Source organism: Lissotriton helveticus, chromosome 3_2 (genome assembly GCF_964261635.1).
Source record: "Lissotriton helveticus chromosome 3_2, aLisHel1.1, whole genome shotgun sequence".
In the NCBI taxonomy this organism is placed as follows: Eukaryota; Metazoa; Chordata; class Amphibia; order Caudata; family Salamandridae; genus Lissotriton; species Lissotriton helveticus.
This window is the reverse complement of record NC_136062.1, coordinates 176,335,120-176,362,006: the sequence shown is the minus strand read 5'-3', so window position 1 is coordinate 176,362,006 and position 26,887 is coordinate 176,335,120. Positions and strand designations below refer to the sequence as shown.

The 26,887-nt window shown below is 42.6% G+C and overlaps 1 protein-coding gene across 1 annotated transcript in view; it reads right to left on the bottom strand.

Moving 5' to 3' along the window:
• Positions 1-26,887, bottom strand: part of OAZ2 (ornithine decarboxylase antizyme 2) — an 85,700-nt gene that overhangs the window by 16,665 nt on the left and 42,148 nt on the right. Inside the window, 2 exon segments of the mRNA XM_078684537.1 lie at positions 4,442-4,527; positions 13,891-14,066. Of these exon segments, the coding sequence (XP_078540663.1) occupies positions 4,442-4,527; positions 13,891-14,066 (262 nt within the window).

The window sequence follows — 26,887 nt, the reverse complement described above, 5'->3', positions numbered from 1 at the left end:
GCTAACTCCAGCAATATGAAGGTTGAGTTCTTGGATGTGTGGGTAAGACACATTGAAGGACAGCTTATTGTGTCACTCTATTCTAAACCAACCGCCAAGAATACGTTGCTGGAGTACGTGAGTTTTCACCCCCGCTATCAACGAGACTCGATCCCCTTTAGTCAGTTCCAAAGACTGAGGAGGAATTGCTCCCTGAGAGATTTCCTTCAACAATCAGACACTCTGAAAGTGAAACTATCCCAGCGAGGGTATCCCCATCGCCTCATCAGGGACTCCTTCAAGCGTGCAAGGTACTACAACCGAGATAGCATGTTTCAAGAGCGAAACCAAGAGAAACAGGAACGATTGGTATGTATTACTAAACACTCCACGTTTAACAACAAACTTCGGCAAGTGGTCAACTCCCAGTGGCACATCTTGAACACCAACGAACCCGGAAAGCAAATCCCTAAACCTATTTTAGCTTTCCGCCGGAACAAAAATCTCTGCAACCATTTGGTGCGAGGAGCGGTGCAGAAATCTAGAGAACCCAAGCAGATTGGAGTATTTGGTCTCCCCCCTGTGGAAGGTAACCATCGGTGTGGAACTTGCCATGCCTGTGCACATGCCCTCACGGGTAGTACCCTGACTATCGCCAACCGCAACATTAAATTTAACGATATGAGCAACCGTCGAACTAACAACATAGTGTATGTGATCCTCTGCCCGTGTGGGCTACCCTATGTTGGGGAAACGGGACGGGAGTGCCGTACCAGATTCGGCGAGCACAAATCCAATATTCGTAACCAGAAAAGTGGGGCCCCACTTGTGTCTCATTGGATCTCAGCTAAACACACTGAAATGGTGTTGAAATGGTCTATTCGAGAAAGTTCACACTGTGCCAGGTAGAGATGCCACCTCTGAGAAAAAAGAGGGAGGTATTTTGGATATTTTTATTGGATGCAGTCAATTCGGGACTTAATGACCTCTGCCCTTGGGAAAATGCGATCTTGTGAGCATAAGTTGCTGTTCCCTTCTACGAGCCCTCACTGACCTCTCCCTCCTGCACCCTGCCTTTACGCAATTCTCTCATTTTTTAATTTCTGTAAGCAATTTTTTCATCCTCCAACTGCTGTAATTTCGATCTCAGCCTAGTTTTATATATCTTGTCCTTGGCATGGGGCGAACCGTCGGCCATAGCCCTGATCGGATCCTTTTCCTCGATCTAAAGAGGTTTTGCTTATATTGTATTCGGGGAAGGCAACACTGCGAATCCCACACTTGAAGTCCGTCCATGTCGGCACTTAGATCTACCCTCTATGGCCTGTAAGCATGTGAACTGTGATTAACGGCCTATCGGTTGAGGGGGCGTATCCCCTACCCTCTTTAAAAATCGTCAGACGCCGAGTAGAAATCTGATGTGCGGATCCATTACAGACAGAACGTGCGGCGGAGAAATCACGGGAACACTGAGACAGGAGCCTCTGCTTATTAGGCATGCGTACTTGCGAAGCTCAAAATCTTGATGTCTGGTCCTGCATTACAGCATTATGCGAAAGGCAGCAGCATTTTTTGTAGAACTCCCTATCTGTTGGTCTAAACGCCCCTTTCATTAGGTGATTGTTGTCCTTGGGACTGGATATACACAAAAAAACCTCTGTTTAAGTAGAACCGACTGACTGCTGCGAGTCGTTTCTTATTTTTATGCTTTTTTATTTCCTACTTACAGAGCTTACAAGTTATCGAACTATTGAATCAGATTTCTCCCGAGGCCCGTACAGACTCACCTCGGAGCAGTCAATCCTACTTGCCGCCTTGACGGTAGGTGTTATGATATTGGTCTTGTTGGTCCATTTAAGCAATAGGACGGTGATTAGCGCTTTTGTGAATATCCGCAGAAGGGACTTCTCCCCTACTCTCGGAGAATATGTAGCGCAAGATTTAGACTGCCCTTGAAGTGCACGTCTGTCGTTTCAGGCGTTTCTCCTGATTGTTAGCCGTGTTTTTTAAAATCAATGGTTTATGGAACTGTTTCACCTCGGATCTCGAGGTACCATCGGAGAATATTATGTATAAAAGTCAGACAGCTCATGAACCGCATGTCTCTTGTTACAGGCGTGCTTCCGGACTGCTAGCCGTGTTTTTTAAAAATCTATTGCTTTGAGAACTGTCTCACCTCGGAACTCCAGTTAAAGACCTGCTATATCTGTTTTCTGCCGAACAGAAGCCCCTTGGTAAGCCCCCCCCCCCATGTCCTCTTCCCTGTACTTTAACAGGTGCTAGACGGGCCCTTCATTTTTTCTTCTTCATCTCTTTTATATCTATGCTGCAGAATCAGTGCGAAGTTGGAGACTCGCTGGCAGTGTAACTCATTATTGGTGCTCTGCTCCTACGAATAGCCACCTTCTAGTAACTTTGAAGGATCTTCATTACATCGTATATCCTGTTTCACAGGTGTGAGGTAAATGTCGAGTTAACTTGTCAAGGAAATAATCTCCATTCTGACTCTGAATTTGACACTGCGGTCAAAATTTGAAGTGCTGTGTTCTTATAGGATCTTTGACGAAATTGTACCCTTTATGCAGTCTATAGGATGCCTGCCGAAATCCAACCCTCTGTGTAGTGCATTTACCCTAATCTAGTTAATGCTGAGAATATATGTGTGTGTGAATGAGTCTGTTTAATTCCTAGGGATTCCTGCTCTCGCCAGCAGCTGCTGGGTGAGATTCTTTTAATTCGAGGTTATTCATAATTGTGCGCAATGTTTGAGCTCACTACATAGGCAATGAAATTATATGTAACAATATGAAAGAGACCTATAATAATAAATCATGAATCTTGTCTTTCCACTAATGTCTGAATAATGCAATGCATTAAAGGACTCTAATTCTCTAAAGATATGAATTCTGTTTTAAACAAAACCCTGCGATGTCATGATTATCAAAGCATGTTTTTTGTCTACCATAGATTGGCCGCCTTGTGATATGGTCTGCCCCCCCATTTCCCATCGTGTATGTGCCCTGAAGAAGGTGCGGCCGTAGACTGGGCCTGGCACCGAAACACGCTTTGGCGCTTCTACTTCCCGTCCTGATATTATCATCTTTGGTCTCCGGCGCTCTGCTGAGAAGACACTGCAGGACATCCTCAGTGTATAACTTGGAGATATGTATGGATGATGTTGTATCACTGGTTATAAGCTGAATGTAATGGATGGTTGCATGAGGATATGTTAGAGGAGTGATTCTGTTGTGTTTGAATGAAAGATTTGAGGGTTATGTGGGGCTGTTTTTATGATTGAAATACTGTCATGTGAAGCGATATTTTATGACACAATTGTGAAAAAGAAAAAAAAGTATATTCTGAAAAAGAAAAGACTTTTTTTTTACTTTTCTATTTCTTGTTTCGTTTATGATGTGGTGCGGCCTTGAAATGCAGTGAGCTCAAAATTGCGGAATTGAAATCCCTGGACTCCTTATGAGCCATTAATTGGAACATATAGGGCAGCCATCCTTTTGATTGTAAGTGGTTTTCTTTCCCCTGCTGGTCTGCCCTACATCGTTCTCAGGGGGCCCCTATTTTGTATTGGTTACGTAAAGGGCACTGCCAAGAATCATAAATAATTGTTTCATTTCCTAATTACCATTGATGAACCCACATAAAAAGGCATGACGTCATCATCAGATATCACACTGGATGGGCCCAGGGGCAAAGAAGGATAGGACTAGGGTCGGAAGTGTAGTATTTGTCATGCAGAAGGTTGGAGGTGTGGTTCTGTTAAGTAATGTGATAGAATTTCTGGCGATCAATATGGTTTGTAATGACTATAAAAGGTGCTGTTTTCTGGGATTGATGCTGTACATCCTACCCGTTTAAAATAAAACATTTAAAATATTTAAATTTATGTTTGGGTAAAAAGTCATTAGAGTAAGGGGTTCAGTGGGAGGTCAGAGTTATGGTAAGGATAATGTTTAGTGTTAAGCATCAGATTTACATAGAGTTTGCGAAGGTTTAAGATATTTTGGACGAAAATACATTTTTGTTGTAACTGGAGTCGTTGGACCAGTTTTCTATTAAGGATTTTTCTGGTACCAATTTAAAATCTTAGACCTTACTATATAAAGGTATTGTTTGTAATGCCACAGGTGCAGCAGAAATACCACCATGTCGGCATGTATACCTAAAATGCTTGGAGATTCCTTAAAAACAAAAAGGTTCTGTAACCCCTCCCAAGGAAACTTATTTTCCTTGATTGCTGCAGAGATTGGTAAGAACCCACACTTAAGGTTTTCCCTCTCTGTTGGTCAGAAAGTCCTTATTATGCATTCTCTTTTTTAGTTTGGAAAACGTCAGTGAATTCTATATGGGCATCATAGAAGTGATGGCTACATATACTGCAAGAAACGTATTTACTTCAAAACATTTCAATTGACTGTATACAAAGTTCAAGAAAGTTTTGTCTCACCTCGGTCTTCTCTGCTTTTCCTAAAACATATAAAGACATAGCTCACTTTCATCTTTTCCTCTGCAAACTCGAGCAGTGCCAGCAACCTACCAAAAATAAAACCCCAGAATCGTTAAAGGTCAGATATACAGCGTACCTGCGCTAAGAAAAAGCCTTGACAATTACTATATAATGCATACATAGTGTGACAAAATATAGGCAAATATTCTCAAACTACAGATGCACGCACTCACGCATAAACAAAGTAATACCTAAAGGTACACAAGCACACAGACTACCACAAATACATGCATCCTTGCAGACAGGCCAACAGACGTGCTGGCACCAATAAAAACAAACATGTCGGCACCATTGTAACCTATTGGCTTTGCCAATTTTTTTTACCATGCTGTAGAGCAACTCAGATTATACAAAAAAACACCCCTCCTCCCCAAAAATAAAAAAGGTGCAATGACTCAACAGTTGCATCATTTTGAACGTGCACGCACCATGCAGGAGTAAGCCTACAAAATGACGCGAGCAGTTGGTAAATAAAAAGAAAAATGTATATAATGATTAAGTAGGGCAAAAGCTTCTTTTTTTGAAGAGTTGATGAGGGAGTCAACATGGAGGGCATGGGTAGAGCAAGCAGCATGGGGAACGACAGAAGCAACACCGAGTAGTGGGGATGAGAAGTAATAGGCGAGAGAGTGAATGAATGAGTGCAGAAGGGTGGGAGAAGGAACACGGAGGGTGGTGAAAAGCAGCAACAGGCAAGAGAGCATCATGGAACAAAAAAAAAAAGGAGAAATATGCAAGGGTGAGCACAACATGGAGGGGGCTGGGGAGAAGCACATGGGCGACATGGAGAGCAGGGGGAGAGAATTACATGAGTTGAGACAGTTGGAAAACGCAAGCACTCTCATGGAGTGCTTAATTCAAAAGAAAAAGTAGTGGCTGAAAAGAAAGCAGTGGAAGCATAGAAGCCAGCCAATCAAAATATATGGTAAAGAGGCTCTGCTCCATAGGAGGGACAATCAAAACTGACAAGAGGAGACATGGATGAGAAGTATGTTCTTGCTAAGCCCACAAGATGCCTTTCACTACCAGACACCATTGCTATCTGGTAGAGTCTACTTAACGAAAGGACAAACACATACAGCTGGAGACATATATGCACAAGTGTGATTGTGGACAAATCTATAGATTCATCTATTTTATTTTTAGAGTTTTATATAGTGTGACAAGCCCCTTATGGGTGACCGTTCCATTTACACGTAGGAACAAAGGGACTATAGGCTACAAAAGGTGATAATGTACAGACATGGTATAGATCACAAAGAACAGAACAATATTTACAAGTATAATTGATAAGAGTAGCAGGGAATACTCAGGCATGAGGATAGGGAGGTGAGAGCCTCATTATGAAAGGAATTTGTTGCAAAGTTTTTACTTCTCTGAAGATGGAGGTCGATGGGTTGCATCTAATCTCGAATCGAGAGAGTTCCAAATTGTGAGGCAATTCCGGAGAAAGAATTGGTAGTATGTTTTATTTTTCTTGGAATTTTGTAGTTTGAGTTTTAAGGAGGTTGTGCTTCTAGATAGTCTATTTCCATCCAATAAGGTCAATTTCTGGGTCACGTAGGAGGGAGTATTCCGGTGCAGCACTTTATGGGTCATAAATGCAATTTTGTGGTAGATCCTTACCTCATATGGTAGCCATTTCAGAGATTGCATGTCGGAAGTGATGTGATCAAATTCTTTTTAGAACCAGAACCAGTTATGAGCCTAGCAGATGCATTTAGGTTAGCCTTTAGGGGTGCAAGTATGATTTTCGGAAGGCCCCCAAGTGTAGCACCACGTAGTCTAATCTCGATATCAAAACAGCAGTTCAAGCTCTTGTGTAGTCTGCCAAGGGGAGGAAAGGTTTAAGTTTCCTTAGAATTAATAATTGAGGGTTAGCTCCTCTGGTGGTAGCATTAATGTGTTTTTGCATGGAGAGTTCTTTGTCCAAGGTTATTTAATGATTTCGGGGGTATAATTCAAGGCAGTAAGAGGATATCAGTCTTAGATATTGGGGCGATGTTGGTTGGTGAGATCAGTAGGAATTCTGTTTTGAGGGCATTGAGTTTGAGGTGGTTACAGGCCAGACAATGTTGTGTTTGTGTCAGGGTGTTGAGGATATAGAAGTCCTCGGGAGGGGACATTTTCAGATAAAGTTTGGTATCATCCACGTACATGTAGTAGGAAACGTGGTCGAGTATCTATTAGGGGTTACACAGTGTCTGGGTGAGAGTAGAGCCTTGAGGTACGCTCAACAATACTGGTGACTGATCTGAGAGAGCATGGTTGATTAGGATGCACTGAGATCTGTTGTGGAGGAAAGATGAGACCAATTTTAGTGCAGTGCCAGAGACACCTATCCTGTGTTCTCGTAGGTTCTCAAGGGTATTCTGATTGACAATGTCGAATGCCGCGACAGGTCCAGCAGGATAAGTAAGCAAGAATCATTCTGGTCGAGTGAGCGTAGGGCATCAGACAATGTGGACCAAGGCAGTTTCAGTGCTATGACCTGGTCGGAAGTCATATTGACATTGGTTGATGAGTTGGAAATGCTCAATGTTATCACAAAGCTTTAAGTGTACACATTTTTCTAAGAGTTTGGCTCAGGTAAGGTTGTTGGAGATAAGGTGGTAATTATTGGGATCAGACTGGTCGAAGCTGTTTTTTTTTTTTAGGATAGGAGTAACATGGCCACTTTTGAGGCAGTCCGGTAAGGTACCTTGAGTGAGTGAGGCATAGATGATTATCATGATATTTTATGGGAGTAGGAGGTGGATGGACTCGTTGAGGAAGTCGTTAAAGTGGTTGGAGTATTTAATAGAGGTCAAAATGTTTATAATGTAACTTTCTTTGAAGGTTTCGAAGCTAGACCATTCGGTGCTATTTTTAGGTGAGCATTGGTGGGTGTGGGGGGCGAAGCTTTTTGGGCAACCTTCCTGATCATGAGAGGTATAATGTTGGGGGTACGGTTGGTAGGAGTTGCATAGCGTTCTGGATATTGATAGAGATTAGCGTGGTTTTCTCAGCAAAGAATATGCCGAAGGTCTCGCAGTTAGGTGGTGTCTGAGGAAGGGGGAAAATCGCTTGTGGATAGTCTGGTTTTTGATAATTAGGAACAATTATTTTAGTCAGTTAGTTGCTGTGTCTAGTAGATTTTGGATGAGGTTGTTTTAGAGTACCTAATGTGCCTATTGTAAGCACTCTTTGTCGTAGGAGTCTGAGGAGGGGGTATGTCTACAAGCTCTTTCTCCAAGTCTGAAGCGAGGACGTTCCTCGTTAGGGCCACAATTGTACCAGGGTATGGTTCATTTAGTCAGGATGCTTTTTAGTTTATGTGCAAGGGTGTTCATGATTTTGGACATGGAATTTATATAGCGCTCAGTGAGGTCAAGAGCGTTATGCATAGAGGGCAGGAGCAGGATGCAGTTACTAAGAGCGGACATGGTGAGTAGGGTAATGTTTTCGGGTATCTTGCACCCAGTGTTTGGCTTTCATAGGTTGGCCCCTAGAGAGGATTGCCTTTACTGAGATAAGGAAGGTGATGCAGTGGTGGTGGTCATTCCAGTCTCAAGGAAGAATGGATTCAATTGGCTTAATGGTCTCTTTTGCAATGATTAAATAAAGGGTGGCCCCTTCGTTATGGGTAGGGCTATTGCATGCTTGAAAAGGTCCTGGATGAATGATTTGAAATTGTTCACAAGTGTAATTGGAATAGTTCCATTGAGTGTTAAAGCCACCCAAAAAAATCTGGTTGTGTTAATTGTTGGAGGAGTTCATCTCCATGATCTGTTCGATGAATGTGTGGTTATTTCCTGACGGGTGGTAAAACGTGTTAAGAGAACATCTGGAGTTGTCATTGGTGGGGATTTCTTAGGTATTCGAAGGTAGGCTGTGAGAGCAGGAGACCGTTTTAGAGAAAGTGTGGATCTGTATATGCAGGCCCTTAGAACAGCCTAAACGATCCAGGCTGATGATGCCACGAGTGGGGGGCAGGAGGAACTAGAATGTCAAGGATTGAAGCTGAGGCTTCATTTAAACATGTCTCAGTGAACACAAGGATGCCCAAGCCATGGTTAAGAATGAGATCAGTTATTTCCACTGCGTGTTTTACAGCTGACCGGCAACTGAGTAATGTGCATTTTAGGGAGATTTTGAGTGTGGTCCTTGGCGTATGAGAGTTGGGAACTTGTCTGAGATTAGTTTTATTTATAAATCTATTGTTGTGGTTGGATGTCTTGAAAAGGTGAGTAATGATAGTCTCCATTTGTGTGTAGGGTTGCGTGGGTGGCCAAAGCACGGTTATAGGCGTCTAGGAAGGTAAGTATATTGTAGTCTAAAAACTTTCTGACTAGCCTATAGGTCTGGAGGAGTGATTATGGTTCGGTGTGGATTTCCAATAACGATGGAATAAAAAAGAAACAGTAAACATCGTTTACCACGAAGTTTTTATAACGCGGTACCTTTAGCACGCATCCCTTAGAACGCAAGTCGTTACCACGACTTGCGCTGGAGGGCGCTAAAGGATTACAAATAGTAAATTTACTATCCAAACACCTTCCCTAGGGTCCACGGGTACTGGTGTTAGAATAGTAAATTATACCATTCGAAATCCGCGCCCCCCAACGCAAGTCGTGGTAACGACTTGCGTTGTAAGGGATGCGGGGTAAAGGGATGCGTTGTGACGGTACGCGTTGTACCGTCATACATACAAAAAAAACATAAGCAAACAAAAAAATAAAAATAACACCCTAGGAATGATATGTAGACCAGTTTTAGACCGTTTCTGAACAGGTCAACATTTCATAATTTTACATTGAGCCGAAGACAATTAGCTCCAATTGGGGCTGCTATAATAGGCCTGGGGAACCAACAGATGTTGGTGCACTAACATGGGATACTTCTTGCCCGGAACACATTCTGCAAGGTAAAATCTGGAGAATTTGTGTATGGGAATTACAGCACCAATTACTGCAACCTTGAAATAGGAGGTAGCATCTGGTGAATATTGCAAAAATCAGTGACTGTATTAAGATGCAGTATTACCTGCATCTGTAAAGAGTGGCAACACGTAATGACTCATTGCTTCAAAAAGAAACAAATAGCGATCTTTTCATCTTTAGCCAGTGCCCGATTGTGGGATATTCGACCAGGATAGAACACTGGGAAAAGAAAGTTATGATTTACTGTCTGCCAAAGATAGCAAGGCTTAGAAACCAACTGGCATAATCGAACAGTGTCCACAGTACGGCTTTGAAAAGCTGTAGTCCCTATTTCTATTCGGATTCATCTTTAAGTTATTTTTTACCAATATGCTTTTACATTCCTTTTCTTTTTTCAGTGGTTTCAAAATATATAGTCAAGTATATAAAATTTAAAATTTGCTTTTAGTTCTTCTGTTACAAGCTTGCTGAATTAGAGCTCCGTAGATTCCCTTTCTATGTCTTACAATCAGCAGAAGGTAGATTACCGATGAACAGGTTCAAGTCCTTGTTGGACAAATTTGTTTGCTTGTTTTTACTTTGGGTGCTTCACCTCTATGTTATGGACTAATTTATTTATTTAACGTGAGATCACAACTGGAATGGAAGCATTGGACTGCTTAGAGTACTAATAGCATACTGTATGTTATAAGGCTACCAATTTTTCGTTTTTACAGATAAATATGGACAGAAAACCAGAATTTCATACCTGTATTGGTTTTTAAATATAGAACAACTGAGATAATAGGCTCTCTTTTGGACGATTCTTACTACTGTCAATCATGAGTGCTAGGTCAACAGCTGTGTAGACTGTCCGGGAGGGGAGTTAAAAAAATCCTAATGAAGCTTCAACAACTCCAGTAGTACAGCTTTTTAAACCGTTTTACAATATAAATGATTTCGGATGACTGTATTGTATAAATGGCTAACTCCCATTGGATATTCAAGCATGAGAAGAGCTTTGTTGGTTAAAGAAATGTGGAAATATACACATTGCAGCTTTATTTTTCACACTAAGTAAAAAAGATGGATAAATACAGACGAAAAAGTTAAAAAACAAGAATACCACAAAAACGAGTTCAAGCAATAACCAAACATCTAGAACAGATCAAAGTTAACACCACAAAAGTGAGAAAACACCAATTGTCTTGACTGTATATTGGGTATATTTAGAGCATTTAGTCAATGGCCAAGGCATGTCAGTTAAAAAAGAAAGAAATAACACAAGTGTATTCAAAAGTAATCAATAAGTCAATGAGACTTGTGTGTTTAAGCCTTAGACTAATGTATAGTGCAGGAAGCCACAGACGCCAATGAAGAGTTTGAAAAAAGTGTTGAAAAAATGCCCAGGTATTTAAAGGTCAGAAAATCAACTATTTGACTTTCTAGACATTTAGGGGTCCATTACGAAGTCGGGCGGTTTGCCTCCGCCAGGCCGGCGGTGGCCACCGCCGGCCTGGCGGAGGCAAACCGCCCGACATCGCAAGCCCAAATCCCCTCCGCCAGATTAGGATGGCGGAGGGGAAGGCGGCGGTGAAAAACAACGCCCGCCTGTTTTCCGCCCGGGTCGCCTTGCGGCCGGGGCGGAAAACCTGTAACATGGTGGCGGTGTCTGCAAGACAACGCCTGCCATATTACAATGGGCTGTGAGGCAAGCCTTTCCGTGGTGGCAATGCCGCCACGGAAAGGCAGGCGGTCTTCACTCTGGGGGCCCCCTGCGGGCCCCCAGAGTAAAGGACAGTAGGGGGGTGCACACGGGGGGTACCTGTGGTACCCCCTTGCATTTGCATAATGAAAGCGGCAGGCACCGCGCGGTGCCTGCCGCTTTCATTATGCAAATGGTGAAAAGCATTTTCAGCATTGTGGCGGGCGGTGCAGAGAGCACCGCCCGCCACAATGCTGTAAATACAGGATGTGCCCGCCACTGTGGCGGGCACATCCTAATCTCACCCCCCGGGACACCCGCCCTTATGGCTGGCGGTCCCATTCTCCACTATGGTGACGGGCGGATCATAATGACCCCCTTAGTAGTGCAAGGCTGTATGTATGTGCGGTATGGGAAGATTGGGGTCTCGCCTGCAGATGGAGATCCTGCTACGCCAAGGCCCTCTGGACAATAACATAAGCTTCAAGGTGGGGGCTGTATGGTGTGTAACCCTGCCCCCTCCTCCCTCCCCCCAAAACAAACAAAATTCTTGGCTTGGTAGTTGGGTCTGAAGGTCCAAAATCAGGTCTGCCAAGTCAGTTGGTTTTTCCCACTTCTTTAGTTGGGGAATGAGAGATTTCACACACCTTGGATCTCACAGACTAAGCTACGCACCCTGCCTCTACATAATCAACATGGATTCACCAAAAGACCAAAAGTACTGGAAATTTCATCTCCCTTCATTTACGCCTCCACTTGACACAGGATCAACCCTTTGAACCACCCCTTTTTACAGGTTATATTTATCCATAGAAAACGCAGATCACCTGAGAGGGTATTTCGCTGCCTGCAAAGGGGCAGACTGCCCTGTCGGAGGGAGGCCTATTGGAAGAGACAGGTTTTCAGGTGTGTCATTAGATACTAGTTTCAAGCAGGGAACACATTTTCACTACAAGAGGACACTTGGCAAAGTAAACCGAGAAAACAGGAATATTACAAGTGAAGATGTTCTTGAGACAAATTGGTCTGGCCTAGACTCTTAGTCAAAATGGACTCATTTAGCTCTGTCATTTTAGGCCTCACCATTTAAAGCCGCCACTGGGCCTTTGTCTTGCTACTGCACTAAGGTGGGGGATGATGCAATATAACATTTTCCATTATATACACAAGATGTGCATGCTGAATCAAGCCTTGTTTAGATAAATGCATCAAAGTAGCTACCTAAACCTTTGAAATGCATCAAAACGGTCTTCAGAAACCTTTATTAAAATTATACATTTGTAGCTGAGGAGCATATCGAAACGAGGAGCGGAGCGAGGCGGTCCACGAAACCCAGATTAGGAAAAAAATCTTTGAGTGATCGGGGAATTAAAGAGTCAACCCGACAGACAACAGGGGGATTTCCCGATTCATAATATCGTACATGGGAATCTACATGTCTAAGAAAAGATATATATTTATGTGGATTACATAAATCATCATGGTATGAATTTGCGGTAAATAGCTACCCCTTTTAAAGAAGGAGAAGCGAAGAAAGAATATAAACATTATTGCTTGACATAAAGAAATATAAATTTTAACTTGGAGTACCTACTTACCCACAAGATTTCAGCAGGACCGCACTCTTTAAAAGAAATTACCAGAAATTTAAAGAAGTAACTATCAATTGAAAGAAGTGACCCCATAAAAAATACTGTTCTGAAGAAGGTGGCCCCATATCTAATGGTTTAAACCACCGAAACGCGTTGATGCCTATGTTAGAACGAGGAATCCAAATAAAGCCGGGGGACCTTGAGATACATGGGAATTCCTGCACTAAGCGCCCCTCACGAAACACATAGGCCTATTGGATCAGATTAACATCCAATCAAAATACTAGAATTGTTTTTTTAGGGGGGTAACTACAGTGGTGTTTTATGATTATATTGTATGCCTTTTCTCTGAGTTGTTTATGTATTATTTTATGACCACATAGAGTGGAATGTATAAATTGTACTAAAGTTTAATTCATTGCTTATGTGTACCTTTTCGGGAGCATTTCCGAAATTTTAAATTTTGAGATAAAATAAGAATGTTATACTAATAAAATATTGTAAGCGCTACATTTTAGTCTGTGAATATTTGGGATTGAAGGGGTCTCAATAAGAGTTTTGAATTTATGTTTGAAGAATATAATGAATGAAAGGGTGGTGTGAAAACAGACCTAGTTGGTTTCCAGGGATTTCCCTATAGGCTCAATACATTTGTAGCTGAACTTAACCCTTAAATGCAGTGTGGTTTGGGGTTAAAAGTTGTTCCAGTAATGCCTGCAAACCCAGTCACACAGTAAAACAGTAGGGCTATCCCTGCGTTGATAAGTTACAGAACCTGCACGGAGGTCTTTATTGTGGAAATTGTTTTGGGTGAGGAAAAGTACAATTTTGCACTTATTAGGTAAATACATTTCTACACATTTTGCATTTAAGAGCAAAATTAATAGTGCATAACAAGTTGCCAGTCACGAATATAAAACATGAACAGTGAATTTGCCCCAGTAGAGTATTTCTCGTGCCTCATGAGTGCAATTTTTAAGGGAACTTCCTTCCAAACCGAGAAGCTCAAATTGCCCATTTCAAATATTGTCAGCAAAGGACTACACAATTAGGTGAAACAGCAAGAGACCTATGTGATTATATTTGAATGTATTTTAAACCAACTTGAGCCACCAGTTTCAATGTCATTTATCATACTACTGGAAATGATAGAATAATATGATTTATGAGTAAATCTAAAGTAATAGTTACCCTTCTTTGCTCCCTTCGGCCAGCAAGCCATCGGGAATTTCCACAAAAAGGCTCTGATTGGACAGCACGGCCTCCCAGCAGGAGTCCTTCACATCAGTCACCTTGTACTGGAAGTGGATGGGCTGCGGCTTGTCATCATGCACGGGGCGATCCTGTGTAACTGTGAGCTTCTCGTCCTAAAGAATGACAGAAAGCAGCATATGCTCTGTAACTACTAGAAACGACTAACATAAGTGCTGGACAATAAAACGTATTTACACAGTGCTTTACTCAAGTTGCCTTACTCAGAACAAATATTTTATATATAATGCTCTGAAAAAAAGAAGAAACAAAATGGATGTCTCGACCACAGCCTTTTTTCAATCCACCACCAGACCCCACCCCTTCCATTCCATGCTACCGTGGAGGAGTGTGGCTCACTGATTAGAGCGGCAGACCCTGATGCAGAGATCTGGCCCGGGACCAGGGTTTAATACCCGACGCGGCAGGGTCCCGAGCCCAAAATGTCCACGGACTCGACAATTCTCGCCTCGGTGCCTATTCTAATCAGGGGGTCCTACGCTGCAACTCTGGGCAATAGCTTGCTTAATCTCCACTACGGCGGCCCACCCCGCTGCGGGATGCCTGGCTTTCACCTTGGGGATGCCCAGTATGGGTTATCCCACAGGGAAAAAGCCAGGACGGGTTCCCAAGGCAAGCGCCTTGATGCCTTCGGGTGATACGTGCGCTATATAAATCGCAATACATTTACATTACCGTTAGGCATCACACTGAGCTACCTTATAGGCTTAAATATCAAAGAATCATCCAATCAGTAAGATGGGCAGCGTTGGCTACTATTTGGGGTACAGCAGGTACAAAAAGGAGACCAAGCATGATTTCAGGAAGCCTTCCTATGGAAGGTACTCCAAACAAAAACATTGTTGTTAGCAAATTCAGATTAAAGGAAGATATAGTTTTAATTCAAGGCAGTGCTTCCAGGTATCCTTGAAGGAAAGAGTGAAGAAGGTTAGTTTGATAAAAAGACACCAATCAATTTAAAACCTATGTAAAAGAAGATTAGTGCTATGGCAAACCAGTTAAGGAAAAGACTGTATAGTGTAATCGGACCTTTTAACAAGCACGTGCCCAGTTCTACAAGACTATGGACATTCTTGACCCTGGACATTCTTGACCCTTGTCGCCCTATCAGAAAAAATACAATTCTTAAATCCGTTCCAAATTCTTGGAAATGTGTTAATTATAGTACATTTCAAACATCTAAGCAGGCAATGCCACTACGTTAACTCATTTCTGACACCATTCAAACTGTACTGCGTTAAGCAATGCATTTGTCTCTGCACTATTGGTCCCCATGGAGCACAAGTGAGAAGAGATAATTAACAGAACAGTACTGATGCAATACATATGAAATTACAAAGCCAGTGCTGCATAAACAGGCCTCCACTAAATTGACATTAAAAAAATAATTCCCTCGAGATGCAGCTTGCTGGGTATTTCTATTAGACTGGAAAATGCTCCAACATGCTAATACTGTTATATGAGAGGCTTCCAAGAGCCGCCCCACTAGCTTAGTAGCCAGTGTTTCTGCAGCAAGAAACCACTTATTCTGTACAGGTAGCATGATACCGTTACAAGTTTCCTAATCTATGCCCTGAGGAGAAAAATTAAATAAAGTTAACATATATGCATTGCTTATGCTGATGGGATATAAATATAATAAATGTATGATATTGGCCTAGTATATACAATATAACCTTATGACCGCACGTTAGCATTACATTATAGTATTGTAGTATTGTATTATTGTATGTGTGAATGATTCACTCTTGTACCGCTTAGACCTATTGACATGACTGGAGCCATGACGGTTTAGTTTCTTCGTTTCAAGTACTGTTTCCCTGAAACCACGTGATTAAGCTTCCTGCACGAAACCATGATGGCTGGTTTAGTTATTTGCTCAGTTTGCTAGCTTGTAGCTTAGGGAAACCCAAGGTCACACCTGCCCTTCTTGTGGGATGCGCACAGTCTAGCAGAGTCCGTTCTTGCACTCCCCGAGCTACACATAGACAGGGAGGCACCTTACTGACCTGCCCCCGGAATAGCTGAAGCTTAGCTACTAGCAATCAATTGTGTCTTATATGGGTCTTCCTGCTGGCTCACTGACAAGTTGTATCTTTCCTAGTAAGGTGACATTGTGGGGTGTGCGAAACGTATATATGCTTGTTATCAATTGTATGTACTCAGTCTCCTCTGCGCACCTCCGAGGGTTGTGTAGACAGAGGCTCCCCTGTCAGGGTTTGTATTTGCTGAATAAACGATTGAACTTTCTCCATTGCCGACTGACTTATGATTCATAAATATGGCATATGGGCTATTGGTGAGTATGGTCCATTAGGGTAATATTTTGATTCCTTCAATGCCACAGAAAGTAGAAACGCATGCAGATAATATTGCCATGCAACAGAAAGTGCAGTTTATTTACTGAAGGGATTGTTGTTAAAAGTTCTCTTCTGTATAATCCAGGATGGTAGGTCACAGAATGAAGATCAGTACCAAACACTCCCACGCCTTCCTTCACACCAAACAGGACTGCTCCCAGGTGCACTGTCACAGTATGTGTCAAGAGAAAGCAAAGGTCGACCACAGCAAGGGGAGCCAGCGCAAATGTCACGATAACGAGTAAGTTGCACTTACTAGTGCTTCCAATTCAGAGTCCTACATAACCGTAGGTTTATGAAGCTCGGTAAACTAGCTGGCAGGCAGACCAGGGCCCCCCTCAAAACCAGAAGAAACGTCCCTCATTGGAATACCACAAGGATGAGTTTCAGTGAGACACTACAGGATTGGGTAGACGTGACATCAAAGGAGAATGTTAGAATTTGTCACACGTGATTGCCAAATGGAGGAATCAACAGAAAAACTTAAACCACCTTCATACTGGCTATACGTAGATAAAACATGGCCACAGTCAGGGAGCCATGGTTTCAGTTCAAACACAGTGGGAGGAGGACAAAAAAGAGCACATGAGAAACACTGCCATAGCATGACTGCCTCTCCAAGAGCATGAATCCAGTATTAAAATAGCGAGACGAGTAACATAAGTTGACAGCAAAACAGCACGACTTTTATCCAGAACAAGGTGAAGGACCCAAAGGTGCGCACTCATATAGAGACCGTGAGAAGGGAGCCACCATGAAGGTGAAATTCGAGTGAGGGGAGGGAACAGACTTCATTAAGAGTAAAAAGAAACTGATAATGGGGATTTACTTCTTCAGGACAGTTCTCAAACACTGGAATCTTTCAGATTCACGTGCTTAAATATACTCCTTGGTCAGGCTGGCAATCCTCAGTAGTCTATTACCATAGTAATGTTTATACACTCAAATGAACATTGAAAATAGCCACAGACTGTATGTAGTTCATACAAGTCATGGTTACATGAACTTTGGCCAATCATGAATGAAACTCTGAGCCCATACCCCCTTGGAGGCTGAGCTGCTCAGATTTTCACTGCAAGCCAAACGCAACTCTGCAGAAAAAAAAAGCCTATTTACTGGGAAGGTGGGTGAGTGCATGAGTCTATGAAAGATGCCACTATTAAAGAACTGGAGTTACGGGTAAGTAATCATTTATTTTTCAATATTAGATCTTTAATAGGTTTGAATGACTATTACTACAGTAAATTCATAAATCTACTACGAAGTAGTAGTAACAGGTATAACCTTAATTGAACATTTTGGTTAGTACTACTTGCCCTACAGCGGTTTCTGAAGTCCTCTAGACATTAAAATTACCGCGCTTTGCTAAACGTAACTGTTTAGGACCAGGTTGCTGCATTGCAGAGGTCAGCCGTTGGCACACCAGCAAAGAGCGCAGTTGTGGCTATTTGCTCAAACTAACTGTGCCAGCATCCCTGCGACAGAAAGGAATGCATGCTGAAATCCATGGTGCGGTGCCCGCTCTAATAATGCTGAAACTTTGTCTGCAATGCCACAAGATAAAAAGTTGATCCAACTTCCTAAATGTTTTTGTTCTGGCCAAACAAAATTTCAGACATTTCAGATTCAGTGAATGTAAATCTGTCTGAGCCCAACTTTTTGGTGCAAAAGGAAAGTTGGAAGACGGATTTTGTGGTGGTTGAATGGGGATGGCATATTGGGAATGAGGAGAAGACTTCTAGTCCAACATTGGATTTTGCACATTTCCGATAAGGTAGATGAATTGACAGCGCTTCGGTTTCTCGAATTCTTTTATATGGGATGGCCAATAATGTAGCTGCCTTCCATGACGGCATCTGCCGAGTTGACTTCGGATGAAGGCTCCCAGAACAGCGTTACAATCACATTAGAGATGGATTGGGTATTGGCGGGAAAGTTTAAAACTGACCTTTCATGAACTCCTGCACAAGGCTGGTGGAAAAAAAGATGGTGAGCTCTGTGTTCATGTGCACCTTAATACTGAAGCTAAGCGAGACTCAAATGGAGAACTATTTCAACCTGGAGTAAGCAAGGTGCCAATAATAGAGTAAGATCTAGTGGAGATGCTTAGTTAAAGGATTCAGATAATTATCAGCTGGCCAAATGCAAGACCACCTCCATTTTAAAGAGTAATTTTTAGTTGCGGGAGTTGCTAATGCTGCTGCCAAGATTGTTCAACAAGCAGGTGGTATGTTCAAAATCTTAAACACAAAGTCTGTAACACACACGCAGACAGCCACTATCACTGGAATGTGGTGCAGAACCTGCCCATGATTTTAGGTTAGTAGATTCAGGTCTACACTGAAAAGTGGGGGAGTCCTACACTTCCCACAACTGTGTGAGCCAACATTGCCTGGCCCAAGCCGGGCCTATTAGGATCAACTTGCAGGACTGTCCATTTAGTGTTTGGAGCACGCTTGGTATGAGAGGGACCTGAGGAAAGGCATAAGCTTAAATGTCTGAGCAGTGAATCGAAAGAGCTTTCCCATGTGTTCCTGGATATAATTACCTGTTTGCGTAAAGAGGTTAACTGGTGTTGACATGCATGGCGAAATGATCATGACTCCTCATTTATTGAAGCAATTATCCCAGGTCTCTTTCACAATAAGGGTAGTCACAAACGGTTTCCGAAGAATATTTAACAACCCTGGGACATGCTCTATTGTTATGTTAGTTTGATGGTATGCCAAGGAACCCAATAAGAGAGCACTTGAGTTTTCTGGAAAGACTTTGATTTTTTTCCACCCTGCTTTCTTATGTAGTACAAGGTTGTAGTGTTGTTGGTCCTTATTAACGCCCTCTCTGTGGCCTCACTCCCTGCTGTCTCACCTAAGCTGGTACAGGAGCCAGACACTATAGACTCTAAGGGCTGAATGAAGACCAAAGGATAAAGTGTTGGCCATGGACTATGAATCTCAGATATTTTCTATGCTTGGTGTTGGAAATTTACCCTTTCAGCAATGTCGCCCCCAATTTTTTGGCATTTGCTAAACCCTGTTTTTGCGGTCTATAAAACGCTGTGCACTTTACCCCTGCTAACCAGGGGTAAAGTGCTTGTGCTGCCGCTTTAATTACAATTAAATTGTTATATGCCGATTAATATATTTAACTTACCTATAAGTCCCTAGTATATGGTACCAACAGTGTACCTAAGGCCTGTAAGTTAAATGCCACTAGTGGGCTGCAGCACTCATTGTACCACACACTGTAGTGACAATGCAAACAGGACTGCAGCCCTGTCACCAGTAGTCTGGCTGTGATGGTGTAAACCTCAAATTCAACCTGTCAAAATAAACCCTTTTGACAGGTCTACACCTTCCTTTTAACTATTGACAAGGAACCCCTAAGGGAGTCCCTATAGCCCATAAGGTAGAGTGCATGATATTTAAAAGTAGGACATATAGAAGGTAAATATTACAAATGCTCTTACAGTGAAAAAGCAGAAAAGCTATTTTTACTGTGGCAAGGCTAGCCGTTTATTTATATAACACCTTGTGATGCTAATTTTGGTATGATAACAGCTAAATAATTATTTCAATGACTTTTTAAAAGTAAAAAAAAACAACATTTAATAGTAAAGTCCAATTGTGTCTAACTATTACAGAAAAGGTACTTTAGAAACGTTTCCTTTAACCTGTCCAAAGGCTCTGGAGGCCATTCTGCAAGTACTGAACTGTCACCTGAGAAATTGATGGCTTCCCTGTGGTGAGGTGTGAACTGCTTCAAGGATAGGGACAATGGGCCTTGGGTGTGGTGGAAATGCTGTCCTCCTCTTGACAGGATAGCCTGAGGGTTGTGACTGGACCACTGGTACACTTCGAAGGGGCCTCCCCATTGCAGACAGATGTAGCTCCCAACTGGGCATGCCTCTCCCATTTTGTCCTTCCAGTGAGCCAGGCATGGGAGGGAGAACTGCCCCACAACTGGGGCTGTGAGCATCCTCTGACATTAGAAGGTAGAACCCTCCTTGAATGTCACATAGCGCTTGGCAGGTTTGAAGGGGTTTTACATAAGACACTGGGGGAACACTTCAAAGGGAAACCGATCCACACAAAGTGTTTTGGCGTTCTGTCTGGCTGCTAAAAGCTCAGCTTTGTTTTTACCAGACTTCTGTCTCTGAGGTTGAAGGGGGTACAGGCATTGCCTAAAACTGGATTTTCGTATTTGCTGTGGGAGGACATTAGGATTACCATAGTACACACTCCACATACCCCCAGCCCTCAGAACCCAAGTATAGTGTGGCTCAAGACTTCGGACATTTTGAACATGTCCAAAGTGGGTAGAGTTAGCCCCGGATACTTTTACCCCATTGGTTAGGGTATACCCAGGGTTCATTCCCATCCACCATCTTGTCCTAGGCATAAATGTGGCCCCTCAAAGCACCAACGACTAAACACTCCTGGATCTGTGGAAAATCAGAAGAGGACACGACCTGCTGTCTGAGACCTGAGATCAGTCTAGAAGACTGGACCTGCTCACTTGTACCCTTGACAAATAAGTGGGCTACAAGGGTCATATAGCTGACCTCCTGTTCAAGCTACAGGAAAACAACAAGCTCCAAGAGGCCTTTCCTGTAACTGCCCAGCTAATCGGTGCCAACCAGACCTGGATGAACTCTGCCTGCCAGCTAGTGATTCCCTACGTGCCTTCCCTTAGGTCCTTAGGTCCTGGGGGGCTCTAGAAGTGTACTCCTGTAGATCGGATAAGGAGGAGTACACTTCTAGAGCCCCCCAGTACCTAAGGGGAGGCACGTAGGGAATCAATAGCTGGCAGGCAGAGTTCATCCAGGTCTTCAAATTTAAAAGCGCAGCTGTATAAGACAATATGTAATTTATATTATACACCTTCCAAACTCTTTTCCTGGGGGAAAAGAGAAAATGCCGAATGTCCTCGCTGTGGTATTGGTCCGGCACATCTGATACACATGTTTTATGAATGTGACAAACTAACATCTTTCAGACAAATGATAGCGGAATTCTGGCAGGAAGTATTCGGTCATGCTGTAGCAGAATCACCGACGTTATATTTACTAGGATATGACAATACCCTTATGCACAGCAAGGAAGAGGAAACTTGCCTTTTTCTTGGGACGGCGGTCTATAGAATAATCCTAGCAGCTCGATGGAAAGCAGCAGATCCCCCTAATTTTCAAATATGGCTGACACGATACTTAGGGATTTATAATCAAGAAAAGGCAATTTACGCATGTAGAGGGAAAAAAGCTAGGATGCGAGGGGAAAGAATATGGGAGCAAATTGAGGGTTGGAATAATAGAACTAGGTAATTACGATAAGATATCAACAAAAGCTATACTTCTACTTATTCTTTGGTGCAGCTAGCATGTTATCTTTATTTATTTTTCAAAAAGATTACAGTATACGTATTCATAATAAGATTTGTTACATGTTGATATATACAAATTTTGCTTACAAATATGAATATGAATATCTCTTATTTGTTTTTGTACAATCTCTAGTTTGTGTTGCTAAAAAAAATAAAAAAAAATAAAAAGGCTGGCCCCCGGGTGCCATCCGTGATTCCAGAGTGGAGGGCCGGGGGGGTGATGGGATTGTGGATATATATATATATATATATATATATATATATATATATATATATATATATATATATAGCTCCGAGTGCGGCTCAAATTCTTTCCAGGTGGGGAGAAATTGTTGGACATTATTATCGGCTTGGTTCTGCCGAAGAGCACGCCCACCACAAGAGCGCCAAGACTCTCCAACCTGGAACCATATTGTTGGAATCGGTAAAACGACTTCTGGAGAGCGGTGCCGCCGAGGACTGGACCTCGGTATTGGACTCGAGTCAGCCTTCAAAGTAGGCTGACATGGGGGAACTTTGTTACCGGCAATGATGGAATGTGCAGAGAAAGTGATTTTGGGAGCAATAAAGAATTTGCTAGCCCCCACGAAAATGGTTAGATAAAGAATTTTTAAGAAAAGCACAAACAAAGAAATTCTTCTGCTTGTGCAGGTATTTTATTTAAACCTGTTTCAATTTTTTTATCAAATTTGTTTTTTCATGGAAGAGAAAGGTACTTATGAACCACATTTATACATCTTTACAACAATTAACCGACAAATATATATACAAATATAAACAATTATTGCACAATCTTCTTTTACAAAAGCTACGTATTCACAAATATTGATTCTTTGTGAAGTATTTCTCACTTGTGATTACCAGAAAATGAAAACAAGAAAAAGCAACCCGATTATTACAAGGGGAAGATCAAAAACAATTAGTAATGTGATCAGAAATGAATTCCTGTTCCCTTTCTTTAAGTGCCGACGCGTTTCGAATCTGAAGGTGAATGACAGATTCTCATCAGGGCGCTTTCATTGGGGGTAATCTTAATCTATGGGCAACGCGGTCCCGCGGGTCCAATGTATGTAACGAAGCTTATGACTCCTTGGGTCCTTTTGCTGTAACTGTGGACCTCTATTGGTGTCGGACACGTGGAGGTTTCTTTTTTCGAATTTCTGAGTTTTGTTAGAGATGTCCTCCGTACTCGCACTGGGATTTCACACTCCTGCGCTGTTTTCTTTTGCTGCACAGAGAGTTATTATTCTTCGCGGGCCTCGTATATTTATGCTGTGTTGATATCACCGGTTAGGACCGTGATCCAGCATCCTTCGCGGTACAGTCAGCAGCGTTTTACTTCGCGCTGTACATCTTCTACTCAGTATGGATTCCTATCGTTGTAGACCATCAACCAAACTGGATATCAACACAGCATAAATATACGAGGCCCGCGAAGAATAATAACTCTCTGTGCAGCAAAAGAAAACAGCGCAGGAGTGTGAAATCCCAGTGCGAGTACGGAGGACATCTCTAACAAAACTCAGAAATTCGAAAAAAGAAACCTCCACGTGTCCGACACCAATAGAGGTCCACAGTTACAGCAAAAGGACCCAAGGAGTCATAAGCTTCGTTACATACATTGGACCCGCTGGACCGCGTTGCCCATAGATTAAGATTACCCCCAATGAAAGCGCCCTGATGAGAATCTGTCATTCACCTTCAGATTCGAAACGCGTCGGCACTTAAAGAAAGGGAACAGGAATTCATTTCTGATCACATTACTAATTGTTTTTGATCTTCCCCTTGTAATAATCGGGTTGCTTTTTCTTGTTTTCATTTTCTGGTAATCACAAGTGAGAAATACTTCACAAAGAATCAATATTTGTGAATACGTAGCTTTTGTAAAAGAAGATTGTGCAATAATTGTTTATATTTGTATATATATTTGTCGGTTAATTGTTGTAAAGATGTATAAATGTGGTTCATAAGTACCTTTCTCTTCCATGAAAAAACAAATTTGATAAAAAAATTGAAACAGGTTTAAATAAAATACCTGCACAAGCAGAAGAATTTCTTTGTTTGTGCTTTTCTTAAAAATTCTTTATCTAACCATTTTCGTGGGGGCTAGCAAATTCTTTATTGCTCACATTTAACTGGTCCAGCTTCCCCTGCATCCCAGGACCACACTCCCTTTTTTTCACAAAGAGAAAGTGATTTTGGTCACAACGGGATATGAATTGCACCGCCCACTGGAGGGTTGCAAAGTACATGAACAGCCGTGTGAACATCAGGCCCCACAATGCAGTGTTGGAAGGAAGTGATTCCCAAAGCTATGCCATCGGAGGAAGTGAAATCCAAGGAGACATAAAACATCGGTCTGAGAGACACACGACGTGTTTTGGTGCAAGGCTCACCTTCGAGAAAGTTTCAAGCAGAAACGAAACGCGTCAGGAATAAGCCTTGTCATGTTCCCATCCATCAAATAAATCGGTAAATCTCAAAGCTCCGAGTGCGGCTCAAATTCTTTCCAGGTGGGGAGAAATTGTTGGACATATATATATATATATATTTATATATCTCAATCTCCAGTGTTTCCTTCAGAACCGGACACCGCAGACTCTGTTGGATTTATAGCACTTATTTATTTACTGCTTGCTGTAACGCGTTTCGGCAGTTTCTTCTGCCTTGCTCAAATAAAAAAAAAGAAATAATAAGTAAAAAAAAAAAAAAAAAAAAAAAAAAAAAAAAAAAAAGAAGTGTACTCCTGTGGTGGGTTGGTGCTTCAAGGACTGAAGTCCGAAAATATTGGCTGTGACAAAGACAAACCTTGTTTGTGTATTTGACCTGCGCTCCATTGCGGTCAGAATCAAATTGTGCCTAGGCCTGTTCCTCACTTTAGGCATCTCGGCATGATTTCAACTTAAAACTTTAAAAATTCATATCTCCGGTTCCCTTCATTGGATTTTTGACATTTTAGTGTGTTTATTAAATTAGTCCATTGGTTTTGGAACTTATCGTTTTGCATTTCATTGTTATTACTGTTTTAGTATTGCTTTGCAAATTGTCTCTAAGTTAAGCCAGTCTGCTATGTGCCTTTAGCTACCATGGAGTCAGTATATCTTGATTTTCGTGGTTTACTCTGAAAAGGTTTGTTATTACATGAATTGGGTACTTACCCCACTACTATATAAGCTAATTTCTTGCAGTTTGGATGTGAAATTTGGTAGGTGAAATAACGGCAGAAAATCTTGCTTGTTCTTCGACTGCAGAACAAGGATTAGGGACAGATTGTTGAAGGACTGTTTATTTATGAATTTGTTGAGCACCCCTAGATTTAGAATGGGTTGCCACCTCCTGACATTTTCTTCACCACAAAGAGCTTTAAAAAAAACCCGATTGTGTTGTGATTTGGGGAAAATTTCTATAGCAGTTTTCTGTAACAATTGTATTACTTCCAACAGCAGTGCCTCCATATGTAAATGGCACACTGTCCTTGGAGGTGTCAAAGGTGACCTGGATGCGAATTCTATGAAATGTCCAGGCTGGACAATATCCAGAACCCAGTGACTCATTATTCTATGCCAGTTAGCCGAAATGGAATGGTGTTTGAGGATTCAGATTTTCCCCAAATACGATGATCTTCTCACTCTTTGCTGGGAGCGCCTGGCTGCCTGTCTCCAACAGCCAAATTGAAAGAATGATGCTGACAGGTTACATGAACCACATTTCCTGTAGGAGTGAAAACGTTCAGTGTTTGAGTGCCATCGTTGGCAAAATGACTGGATTCCTATAGGATAGCTCTGTCGTTGCTGAAGTGAATCCTAAGAATGTACCATGACATGGTCTGTTTATGGCCTGCATAGATTGGTCTGCGTGCACCCTGAAAATCTGCTTGCCATCAAAAGGCATATCTAATACTTTGGACTGCACATTTAGGCAAAAGAAGTGAACTTTAACCATGCCCAGTGGTGCATTACGGCACCAGTGGCCACCTGCCTGTAGCAGTTTTTAAAAGCATCTAAAAACGAACCAATAAGCACAGAATAGAGGTAGCAATGGCTTGCTTTACCGTCAGTTTTTTAGGTCTCTGTCTGCGAAAGACTGCGCACATGCGAAGTCTCACTGGGGAGACTTAATGTCTTGGAGTAGCGAGGTTAACCCCGCCCCTCTTGTCCATTGGCTGGCCTCCTAAATGCTGGCCAGCCATTGGAGAAGAGGTCCCAGTGACAATCTAAGCCCAGTCTTTTTTGGATTGAGGGGCGTGTTTAACTTTTTCTCATTCTTCTCCATTGGCTGGAATGTAAACAACAACAGTCAAAAACACGCCAATTGTTTACATTCCAGCCAATGGAGAAGAGGGGAGAAAGAAAAATACACCCTCCAGGCTGAAAAGGACAAGGCTTAGTGACAAATGGCGAGTGCTTGTTTTTCGTTATCAACGAGAGTAGGAAGCGTCCCTCCTCCCATCAACACTCCTAACTCCATCGGCACACAGAATGTAGTGGAAACAGCATGAATGCAAAAACATTCGAACCATGGGCCAAATGTCAATGTCATGGATAGGTCTATAGCCAAAATGGCACCATTGCCACTGTGATGGACGGGTTCAAGGCGTAAACACGCAGGATAGAAGCCCTCCACAATGGGTACTTCCCTTGCCCTCCCAAAGCAAGTAGAGCTTCGCTCCCTCGCCGTTGCGTTGACTCTACGAGAGCCGGATCACTGCAGCTCCTGTGCTCAACAGGTTGCATTCAGGGCTTCTGACCCCCCACCCCCTCCGCTCAAGTGGCCTATTTAGCGCAAGCAAGTGCCGATCCGTGAGACGAAGCAGCAAGGGAGCGTAGACTCGACGCACCGCCGCAGCACCTGTGTCTGTGTTCCCCAGGCTGTGTACAGGGCTCCTCCTCCTCTCACGCGCTGTGTGGGGATGTCGCAGCAGTCTACAGCCAGCGGACATGCTTGTCCACCTCAGCAAGCGATCCAACAGTTCATCGGGCGAATCCATGCTCAAGCCGTTAACACTCTGGCGGGTATGTTGCAGCGGCAGTCAGCGCCACTCTGAGCCGTGCCATGTACCGGTGTTCCCCGAGCGCCGCTTCTCGCCACACAGTGGCGGCACAGCTTGTCCCTCTGGAGGGAGACTTTGTGGCTCAGCTTCACACTATTGGAGCACTGTTCTTCCCTCTGGAGAG